At 40.8% G+C, this 20,343-nt stretch overlaps 1 protein-coding gene across 4 annotated transcripts; it reads right to left on the bottom strand.

Annotated features, from left to right (window-relative positions):
* Nucleotides 1–2,647: 2,647 nt before the first annotated feature.
* On the bottom strand, nucleotides 2,648–20,297 carry LOC124098552 (ribosyldihydronicotinamide dehydrogenase [quinone]). Of its 4 annotated transcripts, none has more exons than XM_046453388.2 (7): nucleotides 20,163–20,297; nucleotides 16,900–16,995; nucleotides 14,768–14,932; nucleotides 12,004–12,134; nucleotides 10,447–10,560; nucleotides 9,454–9,555; nucleotides 2,648–7,321 (listed from the first exon to the last, which is right to left on the bottom strand). In XM_046453388.2, exons 2-7 carry the CDS (start codon nucleotides 16,904–16,906, stop codon nucleotides 7,145–7,147), a joined length of 696 nt encoding a protein of 231 aa, XP_046309344.1. In that variant the 5' UTR covers nucleotides 16,907–16,995; nucleotides 20,163–20,297; the 3' UTR covers nucleotides 2,648–7,144. The 4 variants fall into 4 exon arrangements, with proteins under 4 accessions (XP_046309344.1, XP_046309347.1, XP_046309348.1 ...); XM_046453391.2 differs by lacking the exon at nucleotides 20,163–20,297 and adding an exon at nucleotides 19,931–20,064; XM_046453392.2 differs by lacking the exon at nucleotides 20,163–20,297 and adding an exon at nucleotides 19,797–19,899.
* Nucleotides 20,298–20,343: the final 46 nt, after the last annotated feature.

Raw genomic sequence — 20,343 nt, 5'->3', positions numbered from 1 at the left:
CCACTTGAGTCACATCCCCACATTCTTGGGTTTATGAGAGATCCTTTGGTAGAATGCAGACAAGGACAAGGTTAGAAGTTAGGCATCCAGTTAGGAGGTGACCATATCATAATAAAACATTTCAGGGAACCACGCGTCCCATGCCAATATGCTTTGAATGTGTCCCCCAAAGTTCGTGTGTTAGAAATTTGATTATCAATGTAGAGATAAGGCCTGTTGGAAAGTGGGTCATGTGATGACTTACCCTCAGGAATGGATTAATGCTTTTACTGAGGGAGGGGTTTCCTTATAAAAGGGCCAGAGCAACCTTGTTCTCCCCTCCCCTCCCTGTCTTCTCTTTTGCTTTCTTTATGTCTTTACCTTTCTGCCTTTTGCCATGGGATGACACAGCAAGAAGTGGCTTCTCCATCTTGAGTTCCCCAGACTCCAGGACCATCAGCCAAATATATTTTTTTTTTCATGAGAAATCTGACCTGTAATCCCAGTGGCTTGGGAGGCTGAGGCAGGAAGATCCCGAGTTCAAAGCCAGCCTCAGCAAAAGCAAGGTGCTAAGCAACTCAGTAAGACCCTGTCTCTAAATAAAATGCAATATCTGTGGTATTCTGTTATAGTGCTACAGACTTAAGACAAAGCCTCACATTATACAAAGAAAAACACAATTAACTAGAAGTTATTAAAAACTAATCCCAGTCTTGTATTTCTCCAAAATGCTAAAGGAAATACATTTCAAAGCACAAAGCAACACATCTTGGCTGCCTCTTTCTCCTCCCTGCTTTCCTCCACTTCCTCCGCCTTCACCTCACCTCTCCCTGATGTGGAGCATTACATTCCAGAAATCCTTGAAAAGCGTATTATCCTTCTGGAAGATGAAATAGCAAATATCCTCTGTCCAGAAGTCAGAATATTTATAATATTTCCACCATGCTGAAGTGTGAGCCAGGGCAATGACAATTAAAATAGTAAATTCCCGGTTTAGAATGATCTTTTCAGGCCCTAAAGAGAAAATACTGTACATGATGCTCAAATGATCTGCTTCACGCTTTTTACAAGCATTGGAGTTGAAAATAAAATATTGTTATTATTTTAAATTCTGATTCCCAAAGTTATGTTTCAAGTCTTTCAAGAGTGGCTTTCTTTGTTTGTTTATTTCCTGAAGATTTTATTTATGACTGATTTAGAGGAATCCAAGAGGAGGATCTCCTGACAGCTCTGGGTTCTTTGGCAGCTATAACCCCTTTCTCCTGGGGTGCACTTTGATAGAGCAGAGGTGTGAGGTGTGTTCTCAACCTGAATAGGAGGAACCAGTGTCCTTAACAGCCTTCGGATTATCACAGGGCCCTGCTGCCGCCTGCTGGTTATGTGTGGCTATGGCACAGTAAAGCAGTCCCATATCAAAGGCACCTGGTGTCAGCTGCCCTATCAGTTTAGAAATCAAAGAATGTATTTTCTTCCATTTAATTACATGTGCCCCAATGCCCTCAGTAGCTGGGCTCCCTGCTCCTACTCTAAATTGTACAAGAACCCCTGGGGATTTTCTCAGGACTTTTGCTTCCAAACCTCAAAAGATTCGTGAATTGAAAAGTCTGACCTGGCCTTTAGCACTCATCTTTCTGACCCTGCTGTTTGGGTTCACTGTGAGGTTTATGACCTGTATGGCTTGTGGGATGGGCTTGCCTTGATGGATCAGAGCCCTTCCAACCCCCAGAGGATGCCCATGTGGACTCCAGAGGGGCAACTCGCTCATATTCATGCAACCCTTCCCCAGCCTGCCTTGGTGTCAAAGGGATTTTAAAATAATGTGTATGTGCACTGTTTGATGGTAGTGCACACACTTATCATACCGGAGTTTCTGTAACCAAAGTTTTTTTAGAAAACATATATCTAGATTTATCTTATTATTACTCATCACAAATGATTTTACCTGTGTGAAAGTGTTCTACAACTATCACTTCAAAAACAGTAAAATGAATACTTGTGTACTCATCACCTAAGGACATAGAACATTAATAATACCTTTAAAAGCCTGTCCCCTCCTAACACACAACTATCCTGAATATTTGTAATTTTACCACATCAGTATGTATCCTTGAGTAACTTTTTCTTTGACTTGTGTTTATTCTTTGTTAAGGGATATTCTATATCCTGCATTTTTTCACTCAACTTTTTACTTATTAAATACATACATCTTGATATGTGTGCCTAAGGTTAACTAATTTTTGATTAGTAGTAAGATGTGAAAATACTCTATAATTCTGTTGATCCATATTCTCACTAATACTTGGGGCTGTCTAAACTAAGATTTCTTCTAGACTGGTAGATGCAGAATGGTATAGCATTGTGCTCTTAATTTGAATTTCCTTTTAATAATTAGAGTGGCATCTAATGTGTGTATCTCCTGTGAAATACCTTCTATTTGTGAGTGTGTATGTATTCTTTTATTATCTCTTGAATATGACATTCAGCTTGGTTATTTTCAGTCTTTATTTTTCACTAATGAGCATTTAAGGCTGTCTGAGATGTAGTCCACAAATTTTAATAATGCAGTAATTTCATTATATTCACTTCTAAGCAATTTTTAAATTTTCCATTGTAATGTCCACTTTTATCCAAGAGTTATGAAAAGAAGGTTGTCAAGTTTCACGTTAGGCATTTTTTAAAAGTTATCTTTATTCCCATTTCTGATTCATTACACTTTTATCAAAGAACGTTTTCTGTGTGTTACAGATTGTTTGACATTTGTTGATGTCAGAATATTTATAATTTTTCAGTAAATACTTGAGAAAAATATGAGTTTTCCTACTGTGCAGTGCAGTGATTTTTATATACCTATTACATCAATTTAGTTCAGCTATTTATTCTTTTATGTATTTTGCTAGCACTTACTAGAAGTCTGTTGAAATTTCCCACTCTGATAGTGGATTTGTTGAGCTTCTTTTTACAATTTAATGTTTGTTTTATGTAGTTCAAAGCTGTTTACCAGATAGATAAGAGTTTATAATCAATTTAACTTCAAATTGAATCAAAATTCTCATCATTACAGAGACTTTCATCTCTACTAATGGTTTTTGTTCTATTGTCTAATTTTGTTTGATATTAACTCATTATGTCCGATTGTCCCATTTACAGAACACCCAAAAACATACCACTGATGGCAATTTTGAAATAAATATTTATGGTTTGTTTTGTTTTGTTTTGGTACCAGGGATTGAACCTCTTAGCCACATTCCCCAGCCCTTTTATTTTTTATTTTGAAACAGGGTCGTGCTAAATTGCGTAGGGCCTCAATTAGTTGTAGAGGCTGGTTTTGAACTTGCAGTCCTTCTACCTCAGCCTCCAAAGCTGCTGGGATTATAGGAATGCGCTACCATGCCCAGCCAATATTTATGTTTTTAAATATTTTTCTATTGAGAAAAGGAGTAGATGAATGATTAGTGATATATTCATTAATATTAATATTAATATATTAATATTATTGATAATAAATTATGTAATAAATGCTAGGTTATGATTTCCACCTATTTTAGAGCACCTCTATCAATTTCATTAAAATATGCACAGAATTGAAAACTTGGGACTTAACAGATTAATACAACTATCCTTCTTCTTTTGAGTTAAGTAGGTTGGTAAAGATGGGGGTACTTCTGCTGGGTGCAGTGGCATACGCCTGTAATCCCAGTGGCTTGGGAGGCTGAGGCAGGAAGATCCTGAGTTCAAAGCCAGCCTCAGCAAAAGCAAGGTGCTAAGCAACTCAGTGAGACCCTGTCTCTAAATAAAAAGCAAAACAGGGCAGGGGATTTGGCTTAGTGGTTGAGTGCCCCTGAGTTCAATCCCCAGTACTTCCCCCACCCCCAATAAAGGATGGGGATAATTCTGGGAAACCTGAAATTAGGTGGCTTCATTATTGTACAAAAATTACAGAGTGCACTTATGTAAATCTGGATGTCGCATTTATGGTCATCATTCTTGGTGCAATCGAAGGACAGGGTAAATGTAGATGGAGGAGGCTGCTGCTGGCATACACAGCATACTACCTGACAATACTTTTTTGTTGATGTTTTGTTTGTCTTTTAGCATTGGGGAAGGAAGCCAGGGCCTTAGCAGACTCTCTACCATTGAGCTACATCCCCATTCCTAAACTTTTCTTTCATGAATAGGAGGAGTACATTTTAGAATAACAATAAAGTATAGAAAACACATAATCCAGTAGCGGTTGTTTCCTATCATTATCAAGTACCCTCTACTGTCCATGCTGTATGTGCTGCACTTTTATATGACTGGAGGTGAAGTAGACAGGAACTGCAGTTCATGTAGGAGGCTAAAGTTCATGGTTAACTGTGGTTTTCAAGTGATATATGTGTATTCAAGTTTCTAGATAAGATGAGCCCTAAGAGCAAGGAAATTGGCAGCCAAATTAGTAGAGAAAAAAATGGAATTTAAAAACTACAGATATCCAGGGCTGGGGTTGTGGCTCAGCAGTAGAGCGCTTGCTTAGCATGTGCGAGGCCCTGGATTCGATCCTCAGCACCACATAAAAATAAATGAAATAAAAGTATTGTGTCCAACTACAACTAAATAATAATAATAATTAAAAAAAAAACTACAGTCATCCAAAAGAAGATTAGAATGGGAGGAAAAATGAACAGTAAATGCAGGACACATTGAAGGTACGAAATGTGATGGTGGAAAAAATCCAAATATATCTATAAGCACTAAAAAGGGTAAGTGGACAAACATATCAGTTAAAAGTCAACATGGATTTAAATATCAAATTGTCTATCTTTACCAAAGATATGTCCTAAAGCACAAATCTCTACAGTCTCACTACAAACATGAGGAAAGTGCTACACTACAACGTGACAAAGGCTACCAGGTCACTAGGTAGCAGCAGGTTTTCAGCTCCATTGTACCTTAGGACCACTGTTAAAATGTGTGGTCTCGCAGGGACTGAAGTGCTGCTTGCTGTGTGACTACATTTGCAGTGTTTCTTTTTCCTTGCCTTTTGGATTTTTGTTTTAGATATGTCTCTTGTAAACTGTGGGCGGCTAAATTCATTTGGCTAGAAATTTTGGTTTGCTCTCTGATCAGCCAATTGTAACGTTGGGACCCCGATCAAGTTGCTGCAACTCTGAGTCTCAGCTCACCCATCTGTAAAATGGAGGTAATAATAAATTCTTCTCTCAGACTGCTAGCTCCTGCTGGGAGAAATCAGCACAAAGGTCAAAACTGAGTGAAAATAACACCTGATCTGATTCCTGATAAGCTTTACCCTCAGTACATTTTCATGAAACAAATGAATTTGGCTAGAAATTCCCCTCAAGGCATGAGATGGATCTGCAGAGGATAGGGTTGAAGAGACTGCAAAGCTAAGAGGGGCCAACAAAGGCATTCAGGGTTCCAATTTCATCTTTACCTCTTAAAGAGCAGGACTTTCTAAAGTAAAGCATTTTTGGGGTACCCTAGCACATCCAGGATGGATGTTCAAGAGGCCATAGTGAAGTGGTATTTAAAAGACCTATTCATGAAAAAATGCTTGGGGGGGAGCAGAAGATGGGGAGATTTTTTTTTTTTTTTTTTTAGGCAGAGAGAGAATTTTAATATTTATTTATTTTTTTTAGTTTTCAGCAGACACAACATCTTTGTATGTGATGCTGAGGATCGAACCCGGGCCGCATGCATGCCAGGTGAGCGCGCTACCGCTTGAGCCACATCCCCAGCCCAGATGGGGAGATTTTAAAGAAAATTCTTCTGAAAAAAATGCTAAAGAAGTTAGCCCCTGAAAAGAAGCCCCAAAAGATAGTTCTAAGAAGGTACTTGAAAAAAGTCTTAAGATTCCTCAGAAAGTCTAAAGACTACTCTGAAAAGTAACTTGAAGATGGCTCCAAAAATAATACTGAAAAATTATCCTGAAAACAGGGAGAAGAAAATGGCTTGGAAAGATCATTATCTGAAGATGATGAATGTTCAGTGAGGAAAGCCCTGAAGAGAGTGTGAAGACTCAGAAGAGAAGGTGTATCTGGAAAAATATCTGCTAGAAAATGCAGTTGGAAAAGGGTCTGAAGATGCTGCTGAAGAGGAGGAGGGACGCAGGTGAGAAGCAAGATGAAGACGCAGAGGACAGGAGGACCAAGATGGTAACTCCAGCAGGAAGCTGTCTGAGCAGTCCAATGAGGGTGGCTAAGAGTGGCTTTGGGAAGGTTAAGGAAGAAGGGCCCCTGGGCACAGGCTCTTTGTTCAGTAGTGACAACAGGGGGAAGGAATGATGATGACGATGAATATGTGATCCCTTAAACTTGCATTCAGAGATATTCCTCTATCTACCTGTTCCTGTGCTTCAGGATAATTAGCAGTGGTGTCACGAGACCATGTGCATAGCGGCAGAATGCTTTGAAATTTTCACTGTAACCAGCACATAATGGCTCCAAATACATGCTAACCAGCTGTTCAATTAAAACTTCATAGTAATAATGCAAGTGAAAAGAAAATAGGGGAGTTATATTCCAATAAAGAACTAAAACATTAGCTACGAATGGATTAAACTTCCTGGGGAAAAAGCAAAAATTCTCTAGTTGAGTTATGCCAGCTGAGTTATGAAACAAAAACAAACAGAAAAATACAAATCAAGCTCCATGTCCAGAGAACTATCTGAAAATTAAAATCATCCTGAAGGTTGAACATAGCAAGATAGATATTAAACACACATTAAAGAAATGAAAGCTTAAGTAAATAATTACCAGTCAGCAGAATTCAATACAGTAAACTGATGATTGCAATATCTGATCTGGCTGTATAAAACTCTTGAGGTCACTCATTCATAGTGACTTCATAGAGATTATTAACTATATCCAGTTCACTTTGTTCTAATTTTGTTTTATTTATTTATTTTTTTAAAGAGAGAGAGAGAGAGAGAGAGAGAGAGAGAGAGAATTTTTCAATATTTATTTTTTAGTTCTCAGCGGACACAACATCTTTATTTTATTTTTATGTGGTGCTAAGAATCGAACCCAGCGCCCCGGGCGCGCATGCCAGGTGAGCGCGCTACCGCTTGAGCCACATCCCCAGCCCCTAATTTTATTTTTGACAGTACCATCTCCTTGCATGTATTCTTAACTGCATCACGCACACGATGTACATGGGACACACAGTGTTATTCCCCAAAGTACCAAGGGGGTGTGCAGCGGATGGGCTCTTCCTCCCAGATGCTCTTTAATCGTTGGGCCCAAGATGCCACCATTGCTTTTCTTTCTTCTTCTGATGAAAACTCAGGAGCAAAACTGATCTGAGGGGCAAGAATTTTAAATCCACAGAAGTGCAAAGCACCATGCTGAAGACATAAAGAAAAGAACTGATCAGAAACCACATCCTTGATGTATGATTCAGTGAAATGATCAAAGGGAGAATGATAAAAAATAAACCTTCAAAAAATAAAACAGCTCTAAAGCTCCGAGGTCTGGAAACCTGTGACTCCGTTTTAACCTCAGGATGTGGGGAATAAATGAGCAGAAGAGCACGGAGCAACCAGCATTTACAGATTTTCACCTGCAATTATTACTGCTGTTTCCAACCCTAAATGTCACTGTTTTGATTGCCAAGACAAATTATGGTACCTTCATAGGATGGATCATTCTAGACTAAGGGTTTTCTAGATATAGTATGTCACTATAGTTGAAGTTATTTGTTAAATGAAAACTACAAATTTTAAGCATTACTTGTTGTATGCCATTTATATAAAAGAGCAATAAACATAACTAACCTATTAATAAAAGTTATGTGTATAAGAATATATATGGGTCTTAAGAAAATAAACCAAGTGATTAAAAGTGATGATTTTGTGGGGTTATAGATTGAGGGGACTTTTTATTATTATTTTTTTACATTATCTCCCTTTGTCCTGTAACATGTATTTTTGCAAACTGAAAACAAAGTAGAGATTTTTTTTTTAAAAAAGAAAGAATGTAAGTGGGCCTGTGAAGAAGGAAGCTCAGACTTGTTAACTGTCCTCTAGTACTTCAGCGGAGTGTCACTAGTTGGAATCACTATTCTTTCTCCTTTCAAAAAGGATCACTTGTTTTCTTAGAAATCTCACACTCAGTCCTGTGCACTGCTTTCTTTAAAACCCACATCCTGGTCCAGGCCTGCCCCAATCAGGGGGGTAGGTGGAGTGGGAGAGGCTCACACACCTCTTACTACAGTATTTTTTCTCACACAACATTATTTCCAGAAGTCAGCTTTTCAGAAGCACCATTATGATCAACAGAAGAAATCAGAAATGGTCTGGGTGAAAAAGTAGTACTTGGAAATCAACGGCCTCCATAAATACAGAACTAAGTTTTAGAAGACACAGTGAAAAAGTTGACAAAATCAGCAACAAAGGAAAGGAATTCACTTAAAAATAAATGTGAACTACCTGGAAGGAAGGTTTTCATGGTTTGAAAAGACACACAATAGGATTAATTTTGCTAACATCTAGAATGCTGATAAATCAATTAAAAAAAAAAAAACAGACCCGTGGGCAAAGCATGTTCACAGAAAAAAGGCAATTCCTACTTCTTCTTTTGATTTTCTTTCTTTCCTTTTTTTTGTGGTGCTGAGAATCAAAGCCAGCACCTCATGCATGCTAAGTGTGTGCTCTACCATTGAGCTATACTCTCTACTGCCACAACATCTATATCTTTTACAACAAGCTCACAGGCTGTGCTCTTCTCTATATATGCTCTCCTCTGATAGAAATCTCTCATGACAGCCTGGAAGCTTCAGGTCTCCTCAGAGTCCCTCACCTAGAGTGTGCTTCTCTGCATCCTTGCCCCCTGCTCTGTCCTTCACTGGGGAGCACTTTGCACATGGACAACCGAGACTGCTAGAACTCACTCTGCCTACTGCCTTCCCCTTGGCAGATGCCCACTCCTTGGCTACTCATCAGGCCCAGGGTGTTCACAAAGGCATCAAGAGTCCACCTTGGAGAGCAGGTCAGAGTGGGGAAGCTCAGAGTCTTGGGTACCTGGAGTGTGGGCTATCTCCACGGGGAGCTCAGCCAGCAGAGGCTCCTGAGAGGCTACATGGAACACAGGGCCAGGGGCACCTCTCGCCAGGGCTGAGGGTCTGCATGAAAGGCTCTCTTGGGCCTCCCACATGCTCGTCACACAAACACACACACACACACCTGGAACTACCTCAGAGCCATTCTAGTCTCCACAAAGCAGACAACAAGCTAACCAGGTTTGGCTTAGCTTTGGGCCAAATCTCAGAGGCTACAATTACAATACATATTCCCTATTGATCAGCCTTTTCAATGCTCCCAAGTCAGAATTCAAAAGGGCAAAATGTTACCGTCTGTATCCAAATACAGTGAGAATGGTGTGGGGTGGCAGGCTCACATCACATGTCATTTCACACCTTGGAGAGGTGGGGATGTACAACAGGCTAGCATGGCATGGAAGCCTTTTGTCATCTGTTTACCTGGAGTGGCCACAGAAAGTACCGAAAATCTCCACTGACCCCTGCTTTTGAGTACATCTCGGCTGTGCCTCCCGTGGTTAAGGAAAGGAGGGCTAGTTTATCCTGCAGGAGAGAGAGCAAATGCATTTAATGCGGATGCCAGAAGAGGATGTGAGTGCTACTGTGATGCTGGCAATGGCCAGGGGAAAATAGAGGGTCACTCACATCTCCCACAGGCCCAACCACAGGTGACAGCTATATCCCAACAGGAGGTAGAATGAAACAAAGGGACCAAGTGAACGAAAAAGCTCTAACATGCCCAGACTTCCAGCAGAAGCCAGCTTCCAGAGACACCATGTAAGTGGTCACTACTTAGGTGCTGTCTACAGAGCTGAGGAGGAGATGAGTGGAGCCCAGCACTCACTGGCCACTCAGTAAATGACGGTGTCACTAGTGGTCCAAGACAGATCTTGTTTATGAGATTTGCTTTCCTCACATACACTCATTTTCTGAGGCTTTCAGAATTTGAGTCTCTAATTTTAGCAGGAAATTCTTTTAGTAAGAAATTCATAGCTGCTAACATTATGCATCTACCAGATTCCATGCATTTCTCATTGTGCAGTGTGGGTGTTGCATTATCTTGTTTCATCAGGCCCACATGTGAAGTTCAGAGGGATGAACTCATAAGGCCAGGGATGGTCTCTCCATCATGGAGTAGATGACCTCTGGAGCCAGGGCTGACCACTTTGCTGCCCATATTAACTTGCCCACTTCATCCCTAGCCCAGTACTTAGCCCCCACATCCACTAAACGGAAAGATCCACAAGTTCAGAAATGATGGTTTTCCTCATCTGTGTCCAGTACTCAACGCTGTGCACATAGCAGATGCTCAATCAGCACTTACTTAAAAAAACAAACAAACAAAAAAAAACAGCAGCAAACTATAACTTGATAGCTGCCTCCTCCTTCCTTCCTCTCTAATAGTCCAGTGATCCTTGTCCCTAGAGCACATACCTTGAGAAAACCAGAATCATAGAACCCTGGGATGTCGAAGGCGAACCCTTGGCACAGCACCCTGTCCATCCAGCCCTTCAGGATAGCCGGCACGCTGAAACAGTACAGCGGAAACTGGGGACAGCATATAAGGAAGAAGAAATACTGTGGCTTGTCTCAGGATTCATAAGTTAGTCTGTTTGGTGATACAGAACAAATTCCACTCTCCTCCTCCCTGGTGGCTGGGTGGGTAAGGGTAATAAACATGGCCAGCTCTGAGGTGTGGTGATAGTGGGAAGGGGCGTAGTTGAAAAATGGTCCTGTTGCTATTATGTTGGCTCTGCACCCCGCTGATGCTGATCCCCATGCACAGGGAAGAGATGAAAACTTGACACTGGCTTTGGGGCAGCAGTCCTGTGACTGAGCCAATCAACGACTGAGAAGAAGATGCTGTGGAAAGATCATACAGTTCCCACACCTGGGGTGAGTTGTTAAAATCTGGGTGTCAACTGGGACTAATCAGATCCCTTGCTTGGAAATTCTGGATCTAGGGAATCAAGGCCTTGGCATGCAGCAAGAGAAACAGAACCAGGGGCTGGGGTTGTGACTGAGCACTAGAGTGCTTGCCTAGCATGTGCGAGGAGCTGGGTTTGATGCTCAGCACCACATAAAAAATAAGTAAATAAAATAAAGGTATTGTGTCCAACTACAACTGAAAAAAAAAAAAGTTAAAAAAAAGAGAGAGAGAGAGAACAGAGCCAAGGTGCAGGGAGATGTGGATGGAATCTGGTGAGGAAGACATCAAAGATGTTCCAGCTTGGGTCCTGTGTCCCTGTAGCCCAGCCACAGCTCTGTGCTGCTTGTCTAGGAGACTCAAGTGACCAAAGCCCTTGGTATGAACTCCCCTTTCTTTCCAGTTTGACTTGGATTTCTGTTAACCCACAAATTACCCTAAACACATGTGTTTACTTGACTGCTTCTTCTGTAATGGCAGAAAGGAGCCTATATTCTCCTTGGGTCAAATACAGGTAAAGTGGCTGGTGTGTGTGTGTGTGTGTGTGTGTGTGTGTATGTGTGTGTGTTTCAACTAGTGAGAAGATGGAAACAGAAGTTTTTCCCCATAATAATCAGGCCTTTGACTGATATTACCTTGATAAACATTTGAGGCCTTTGACCCACATCTTTGATAAACAGTTGGGTAGAGAAAACTGGCTTTCAAGTGGCCCAGCATGTACAGGGTGGGGACTTAAAGAAAATGAACACAACAAGACCTGCATGATTCTACTGTTTGTGGACCACTGGGCTAACAGAAAAATTCACTCCTGTTTACACAGGGGGTCAGAACTCTATAATGGCTGCATGAATCTCTCTACTAAACTAAGTAAAGTGTTGTAACTAGGTAAGTGTTACAACTAAGTGTTGTAACTAAGTACTGTGGTACAACACTCACCCAGTAAGTGTGTGAAAATGTGCTAAGAAAACACTGTTGCCACTTCTAGGAGTGTAGAATGTAGTATTTGCAAAGAGTCTTATGTAGGACGAATCTCATTCAATACATTAATTAAAGGAAAAACAAACCTGGAATATCACGAGATCAGCTTCCTGCACCTTTTTCTGCTCCTCAGTGATGTCACTGGTTAGACAGTTTTTCTTGTAGGCTTCATAGGCTTCCACCCCATAACTGAAGACCTCAGGATTAGAAAGGTCACCTGAGGAAAGAGCCAAGTGCTCTCACTTCCAGGTGAGAGGTCACAGCCTGTCCCAACAATTTCACTAATGCTGTGTGCATCTGGACTCCTCAAAGTGAGTCAATGACATTTGCTGTGACCCAACCCAGTTAGGGTACGAGAAGGAACCTACCAGGGCCACTCAGTGAGCATTTCCCACCCACCAGATGCTGTGCTGTGCACCCATCACCCTTCTTATGCTCCTAACAACTGATGACATCATACTAGTTCTCTACCAGTGAGAAAGCCGAACTTTACAGAGCTTAGTAGTTTGTTTGGTGACACCCGATTCCTAAGTAGCAGAGACAGGCACAGAGGTGGGATGACTAGAGAAGCAAGTGTGACTTCCTCCACTGTTCCATGTGCAAACCTGAAGTCACTTTGAGAAAAGCCAAAAAGGGAAGTGAACTAGCCATCAATTTGTAATTAAAAAAAAAGAATCTTTGCTTCCTCTTTTTAACCTATTTGTATTTGATTTTCATTCAAAGAATACACACCCAGTGCTTCTAGGTATAAATCTTGTCTTTCAAGAAAACCGAAGAGAGTAACTACTGTAGGCCAGAGGCTGTGTGGCACCAGGGAGGTAATTAGATGGGGTCATAGCTGCCATATTACATCAAGCCTGAGACCCCTCTGGGCCCTTTAAACCTATAGTTGTCCCTCAGTATCCACAGGCGTTTGGTTCCAGGACTTTCCAGGTCACCAAAATCCATGGAAGCCCAAGTCCCTTATATAAAATTGTGTGGGATTTGCATAGAACCTACAAACATCCTCCTGTAGACTTTAAATCATCTCTAGATGACTTCTAATATCTCATGCAAGGTAAATCTATGTAGGTAGTTGTTATATTGTATTGTTTACAGAACAATGACAAGAAAAAATGTTTTTTTTTCTATATTTATTTTTTAGTTCTCGGCGGACACAACATCTTTGTTGGTATGTGGTGCTGAGGATCGAATCCGGGCCGCACGCATGCCAGGAGAGCGTGCTACCGCTTGAGCCACATCCCCAGCCCAGAAAAAAATGTTTTTATATTCACTACAAGTGCAATTTTTCCTAGATATTTTCTTTCTTTCTTTCCGTCCTTCCTTCCTTTTATCTTTTTAATTTTTTTTTTAGTTGTTGATAGACCTTTATTTTATTTATTTTTATGCAGGGCTGAGAATCAAACCCAGTGCCTCACACATGCAGGGCAAGTGCGCTTCCGTGAGCCCCAGCCCCAACCTCCCTTTTATTATTTTTTTTATAGCATCCTTTTTAAGCTTTTTATTTAATTAATTTATTTATTTTTATGTGGCGCTGAGGATCAAACTTAGTGCCTCCTACGTGCCAGGCAAGCATTCTACCACTAAGCCACAATTCCAGCCCTTCCTTCCTTTTAAATTGGCACTGGGGATTGAACAAATTCCTGAAGTCATAAATGAAAAAGACTGATCAAATATTAACTAAATGAAAGTAAATGGAAGCTAAAAGGAAAAAGTCACCATAAGCAAAGTCAAATAAACAAAAACAAAAACAAATTAGGTAAAAATGTTTTCGGGTTTGGGTTGTGGCTTAGTGGTAGAGTGCTTGCCTAGCAGTGTGAGGCACTGGGTTCGATTTTTAGCACTGCATATAAATAAAATAAGTAAATAAATAAAGGTCCATCAACAACTAAAAAAAGATTATTTAACAAAAAGGATTTACAATTCATATTCCATACTATAGGCTTTTTGTATATAAAGAACTTTTTAAAATCAATAATAAAAAGACTAACAACTCAATAGAAAAATGAACAGATGATATGAACAGATAATTCACCGGAAAGAGAATATTTAATATTTTATTAAATGTTAATTAAAAATAAAAATAAAATGTTAATACAAATAAGTATTAATAAATAGAATATAAATATTAAGATAATAAACCTCACAATGAGAGAAGGACAAATTAGAACTATTTGGAACACTATCTTTTCACCTGCTAGACTGGCAATTATAAAAAAAAAATTGTCAATACTATTGGTGACAGTGAGGAAATAACATTTGTAAACATTGCTGACAATAGTGTAAACTGGTATGAGATTTATGGAGAGCAACTTGGCATTATCTAGGAAAATTAAAATGCACACTCTTTTTCACCAGTAATTCCACTTCTAGACAAACTTGCATATGTGGGAAAACACATATGACTCTGACTGTTCACTGCAACATTGTTTTTGATAGCAAAAGATCAGAAACAACCTAAAATGTCCTTTAGTAGGGAGATACCATGACATGGCCATACAACGGAATACTTTCCACAATAAGAAAAATAAAAGCAACTTGTAAAATGATGAGCATAATATGCTTCTGTTTTTGTAAAATGTAGAGGAAAAATGAAGAATACTCTCATGACTGCTTATATAGCAAGGACTATCTCAGAAAGGACACAGAGAAAACTGCATCCTGACTACCTTGGGAACAGAGAAACTGGGTTGCTGGGGGATAGGAGGGAAAAGAGCCTGGCACTTTGGACTCCTTGCTGACCTGAGATTTACATATTTTGTGCAATGATTAGCTTTTTAAGACATGTTAAAATTAAAGAATACAAAGAAGAAAGTTAAAAAATAACCAAGCATTTATGCCGTGACTCACCAGTGATATCTTTCCTTGTGGCCCTTGGCTCAAAGTTCATGGCATACAAATCAGACACGGTGACGGTGCATCCCTGCTGGCTCAATTCATCCACTGCCACTTTCTTCAAGGAGCCATTGAAAGACTTGGGTTCTTGGTGTGCATAGACAATGAGCACTTTCTTACCTACATCAGGAGAAGGAACATTTCCTACTGAACAGCCATTCTCCTTTGTCAAAATCCCATGAAGACTAAGATGAAAATTATATGCTTAGACGCATCACTGCCGTTGAAGCTAAGCAATACCAATGATCTTACTGGATGACAGTTTTAAAATTAACATTTTTAAATTCAGTTATATCATAGTTCATCATTACTTGAGTGTGCAAATATAGGTTGAGTATTCCTTATCTGAAATGCCAGAAGTATTTTGGAATTCATATTTTTCAAATTTTGGAATATTTGTGTAGACTTTATAGGTAAAGCCTCCATGATATGAAAATCCAAAATCAGAAATACTAAAATCTGAAATTTTGTGTTCAGAGAATTTTGGATTTCAGAGTATTTTAGAGTCATGAATTGAAAAATGTTTCGGAGCTTTAGGGATGCTCAACCTGTACATACAAACACAGCAGGCCAAATTATGTCTTCTCAAAACGAAACTACACAATTAAATCCTTAAAAGCCTGATATAATCTGGTTAGCTCTATGAGAAGTTTTAGCCTGACTCCCAAACACCAAAATAAAAAGCTGTCAGAACTCATCTTTTGTGCCAACCCTACAGCTATGGCCCCTTTCAGGCTGGCACATTGTGCTTCCATCTTCCAGGTTTATGGCAACTGGGCACTTAAACAAAACACAAGGAACTGTCCCCTCGTCCCTTGAGGAAGGCAGGACTAGGTGAAAGCCATATCTTGGTGGCAATGCTAAGGCAAAGAGGACTCTAAGAACAGGTTTTATAGGCACTAGCTGTATCATGAACAGCAGAGGCTTCTGAACACAGTATCGTCCACATTCATGAGAGTCTGTGGGATTATGTACTGAATTCTTCTAGAAGGTAACTTGGTGATTTTCTCTGGTAACATCTAAGTCTAAAATGTTAAATACTTGACTTAAATTTTGCAGTCTAGGATCTTGAGGAGAAAATACATATATTAGCTTGAAGCAGGGTATTCAATTGAATGTAAAGGGCTGAATTCCATGAGTTAAGTAAATTATTAATTTTGGCTTTCTCCGACTCCAATGTTATAAAGGAATTCTACTTGGGGGCTTACCAGGAGAATGGGTGTGAATGAAATCCTACACCAATGTTTCTCAACTAGGGGCAGTGTTGCCTGTCAGAGGATATTTCCCAATTCCAGAGCCATTTCTGGTTGTCACTGGTGGGGGCAGGCAGAGTCACTGGACTCTGCTAAACAGTCTACAAGGCACAGGGATCTCCCCACAACAAAGCATTATGTGGCCCCAGATATCAGTAGTGCCAAGTTCGAAACATCCAAATCTATAGTAGAATGTACAGAATAAAGTGAATACATATATTCTAAAATGAAAGCATTTCCATGTTATATTGTTGAGTGAAAAAAATAAGTTCCAAAATTCACTGTATAGGTGTGCAGGTGTCTGTGCCTGCATGCATGATAAACAAACATAAAAGTACAGATAGATGGGGCTGGGGGTGAGCTCAGTGGCAGAGATTCTGCTTACCATACATGAAAAAAATGTACTGAAAAAAAAGAAAAAGAACAAAGAACCAACAACAACAAAAAAAGTAAAACTGGAATAATTAAAAAAAAAAGTAGAGACGAAATCATTTTAAAATTGGGACTTAAAGTGTAGTTTAAAATTGGGGCTCACTCACTCACTGAACAACTACTTTTTGAGGACCTACTATGTCAGAGGGATGATTTCTGGAACTGGAGGCAGGGTAAAGACAAGGTAGGTATGGCCTCCATTCTTGAGGAACTTGCCTTCCGGAGTGGGTAAAAATGGACAAGAAAACTAAAAATATTCAAAACAAGATAATTCCAGAGAGTGATCCACGGTGTAAATAGGTTGTACACACTGCTGTGTTGTTTAGGTTTAGATTTTTAAAATATCAAATGATATATTCAATCTTGGATTAAAAGTCTAACTCCCCCATAATGAGCCATTACCTGCCATGCCCGAAGAAGACTGATTTTTTTCCTCTGATTTGGTGTGGCGGCCCCAGGCTTTCAGGTGCAGTCACTCTCTTTGGTGATCCCAATAATCTGAAAGACAAAGTCAACTCAAGGGAGGTGGGGAATGCAGAGGTGAGGTGCAAGTACAAAGTCTAGGCTCTCTGCTTCAGGAGGACATGCGCATGCATTAGAAAAAAAGGCTCTTGGGAGAGGCAAGGCTTCCTTTGGAGACAGGCCTCCAAGGACAAATCATGCCAAATATCAAAACCAACACTTCTTTTTTCTCAGAGGACTTGGAACCTTCAGTGAAGGCAGCCAGCCATAGAGAAGAGGACCTGAGAAACGAGTCACAGGCAGGAAGCAGGCACTGTACCTTCTCAGCCTTTAGGTAATACATGAGGGTGAAGAGGCAAAGGGCAGGCACATTAATAAGCTGACATGCACGCAGGGCACCTGAATACCCAGCTGGTGTTGGCGAAGCCCAGGAGATAGTACTGGGTGTCACTGGGTGCTTTTCCTACCTGTAAATAAGGAGTTGGTTCAGATCTTGTTTCTAGATAGAGATCTCAAAAGTTTCTCTAGGGAGGTAGCCTAGGCCAGTGGAGACTTCCATATGAGATGAATTTTATCCAGATTCCAGTTTTGCTATGTCTAACTATGTGACCTGCAGCAAGTCCCTGTACCTCTCTGTGCCTCAGCCTTCTCAACTACAAAGCCACAGAATGGTTCAGGAGATATCTATATCATACACACACACACACATGCACATATATACATATATGTGTGTGTAGTGGCTAGCACACGATATGATTCCAGAGGGCCAGGGTGGAGTTCAGTAGTAGAGCATGTGCTTAGCATGTACAAAGCTCTGGGTTCAATCCCAAGCACCAAAAAAAAAAAAAAAAAAGAAAAATGTTAGTTCTCCCTAAGAAAACCTCAGAGGCACAAAGGAGGCTGTGTCCTCACCCCTGGCTAGCCATCTCCAGAAAAACTAGCTTCATGCTGATAGAGCAAAGGTCCTGCAAGAAACCTACTCCCACTGAGGGGCGGTGGCGGGGGAGAAGCTCAGATAAAACTCAACAACAAAAAACAAACAACCCAATTAAAAATGAGAACAGGAATGGAATAGACCTTTCTCTAAATGAGATATATAAATGAGGACTAAGCAAATAAAAAGGTGCTTGGTGTCATTGGTCACTGGGAATAACCAATCAAAATTACAATGAGATATCACCTCACACCCATTAAAATGGCTATCATCAAAAAAATCAACAATCCACAAGGTTGGTGGGAAGTGGAAGGATTTAGAACCCCTATGGACTGTTGGTGTGGATGTAAAAAGTGCATCTGCTATGGAAAAATGGTACAGAGGTGCCATTTTAAAATGAAGTTACCATGTACCCTGCAATTCCACTTCTGGGTATAACTTCAAAAAATTGAAAGCAGGGTGAGATCACTTGTGCACCCACATTTACAGCAGCATTATTCATAGCAGCCAAAAAGGTGGAACTGACCCTCTGGCTGGATACTGCACCCAGGTGCCAAGGCTACAGAGATGAACAAAATAGATGAAAATAGAACCCTTACTCTTTGGTGGGTGGGGGGAGAGACAATAAACAAGAAGACAAGGAAGGCACAGAATTCCAGACAGAGATATGTACTAATGATGATGATAAGTAATAGTGATAGTGCTAAGAAAATAAAATACCTTTGGGCAGGAGTATGTTTGCTATTTTAGATAGGGAGCTCAAGAAGGGGTCTCCAAACAGGGACAGTGAATATGCAGTTTGCCATGAAAAATATGGGGTCCAGGCAGACAGAATAGCAAATAAGTGCTGAAGTGGGGACTCTGCTGAAAGGTTTGAGGAACTAGAAGGACTATTTGGCTGAAATATGGTTTTTAGTTTCAGTTTCGTTTGTTGGTTTGTTTAAGAGGTATAGGGGATACAGTCAGAGTTGAGTGGGGTCCAACCAAGCTGACCTTATAGGGAAGGGACAAAACTTTTATCCTAAGCCTAGCAAAAAGCCACTGGAGCCTCTTAAGTAGAAGAGTAGTACTGAAAGGTTCCCAGTGTCACTGCAGACTCAGAGATGCTCAGCCTGAGATTGTCAAATTGAGGGACCAGAGACATCTTGATTTGGATCAAATGCTTCCATTTAAATGCTTCCTGGCGCCCTATGCATTTTTCAGCATTCCCAGGCCTCACCACTCCCTATGTCTTGCTTGGCTCAGGTGAAATATTTCTATCACATGTCTTGGCCGTTCAATAGCCACTTTAGTAATCTGGGTTCCCAATTCCAAATCATCCACTTCGTCTAGAGGTTAAGAATAAGAAACTGAGGCCCACAAATGAGGGACTTGTTCAAAATAAACAAATCTCCAACATAGGCTCTTCACCCTCAGGCACCCCATCCACAGCAAGAACAACTCACCTTTGTTGGAAACCAACAAAGGATAAAAGTTTTACCCAAGTCCACAGGAAGAGTCATGTGCTTTTAAACTATACATACCACACCAAATGTGTTCTATTTTTGACATAAACATAATTTCATCTTAATGCATCCAAATGCTATTTTATGAAGTTTTCACTTTATTACTTCCTAAGTCTCTTTCCACAGTCAGGCCCCACACTGGTCACTGGAACAGCTAGACATTTCTTTGTGTAGCTACGCCATTGTCTGCCTGCCTTTTGTGCTCATTTAGGTTACTCTCCTCTCCCCACCCCAGAACTACACCTAGCAGTATTAGAAGTCTGTATGATTTATACAAGTTTCTTTTCATGTCTTTTCTTTGGCTGAGGTTTCCAGAGATTAAAGTTCACAGAAGCTGTTATTTTCAGAGATTACTGGTTAGCAAGATCCCGCCCCCCAGCCCCCCCCCCATTAATTACCACAATGTTTTTGAAAGCACAGCCAAACTACAGCGGTTCCGTGGCGCTTCCGTAAACGATGGCACCCTTCGTGAATGGTGCTCTCGGGTTCCCTGCTCCCTTATTAGTAATATGAGGATAATGCGGTCACCTACTTCACGGGGCTGAGGGCACATAAACGAGATCATTCGTGTGAAGCACTGTGCCTGGCATGCGGTGGCGCCCAGGGAGAGGTAAGAGATCATATTTTCCAGCCGGTCCAGGACCCGGAGTGCCAGGAACCACGGGGACACACATCTACAGTCTAGCTGGCAAGTTGTAAGCCAGAGACCTCTATGGCCTGCAGTCCCTCCCCAGCCCCCAGGTCCCTGGCCGGTGGGCACTCACTCTCTGGCCAGCGCGCCCTGGTAAGTGGCGGAAAGGCTCGCACGTCTGCGTCCTTGAAAGGACACTCCGTGTGCGCGCTAGCTTCCAGCTACCCAACCTTGCCCTCGCAGGCTCCACTCGCTGTACCGCCGCGGCTGCGCTTTGGAGCACGCGAGCCCCCTGCCAACTCGGCGTGGAGGCG

Source organism: Marmota monax, unplaced genomic scaffold (assembly GCF_021218885.2).
Source record: "Marmota monax isolate L192 unplaced genomic scaffold, Marmota_monax_Labrador192_F-V1.1 WCK01_AAM20220418_F8-fsc00029, whole genome shotgun sequence".
Classification (NCBI taxonomy): Eukaryota; Metazoa; Chordata; class Mammalia; order Rodentia; family Sciuridae; genus Marmota; species Marmota monax.
This window is presented reverse-complemented; position numbering and strand designations above follow the sequence as displayed.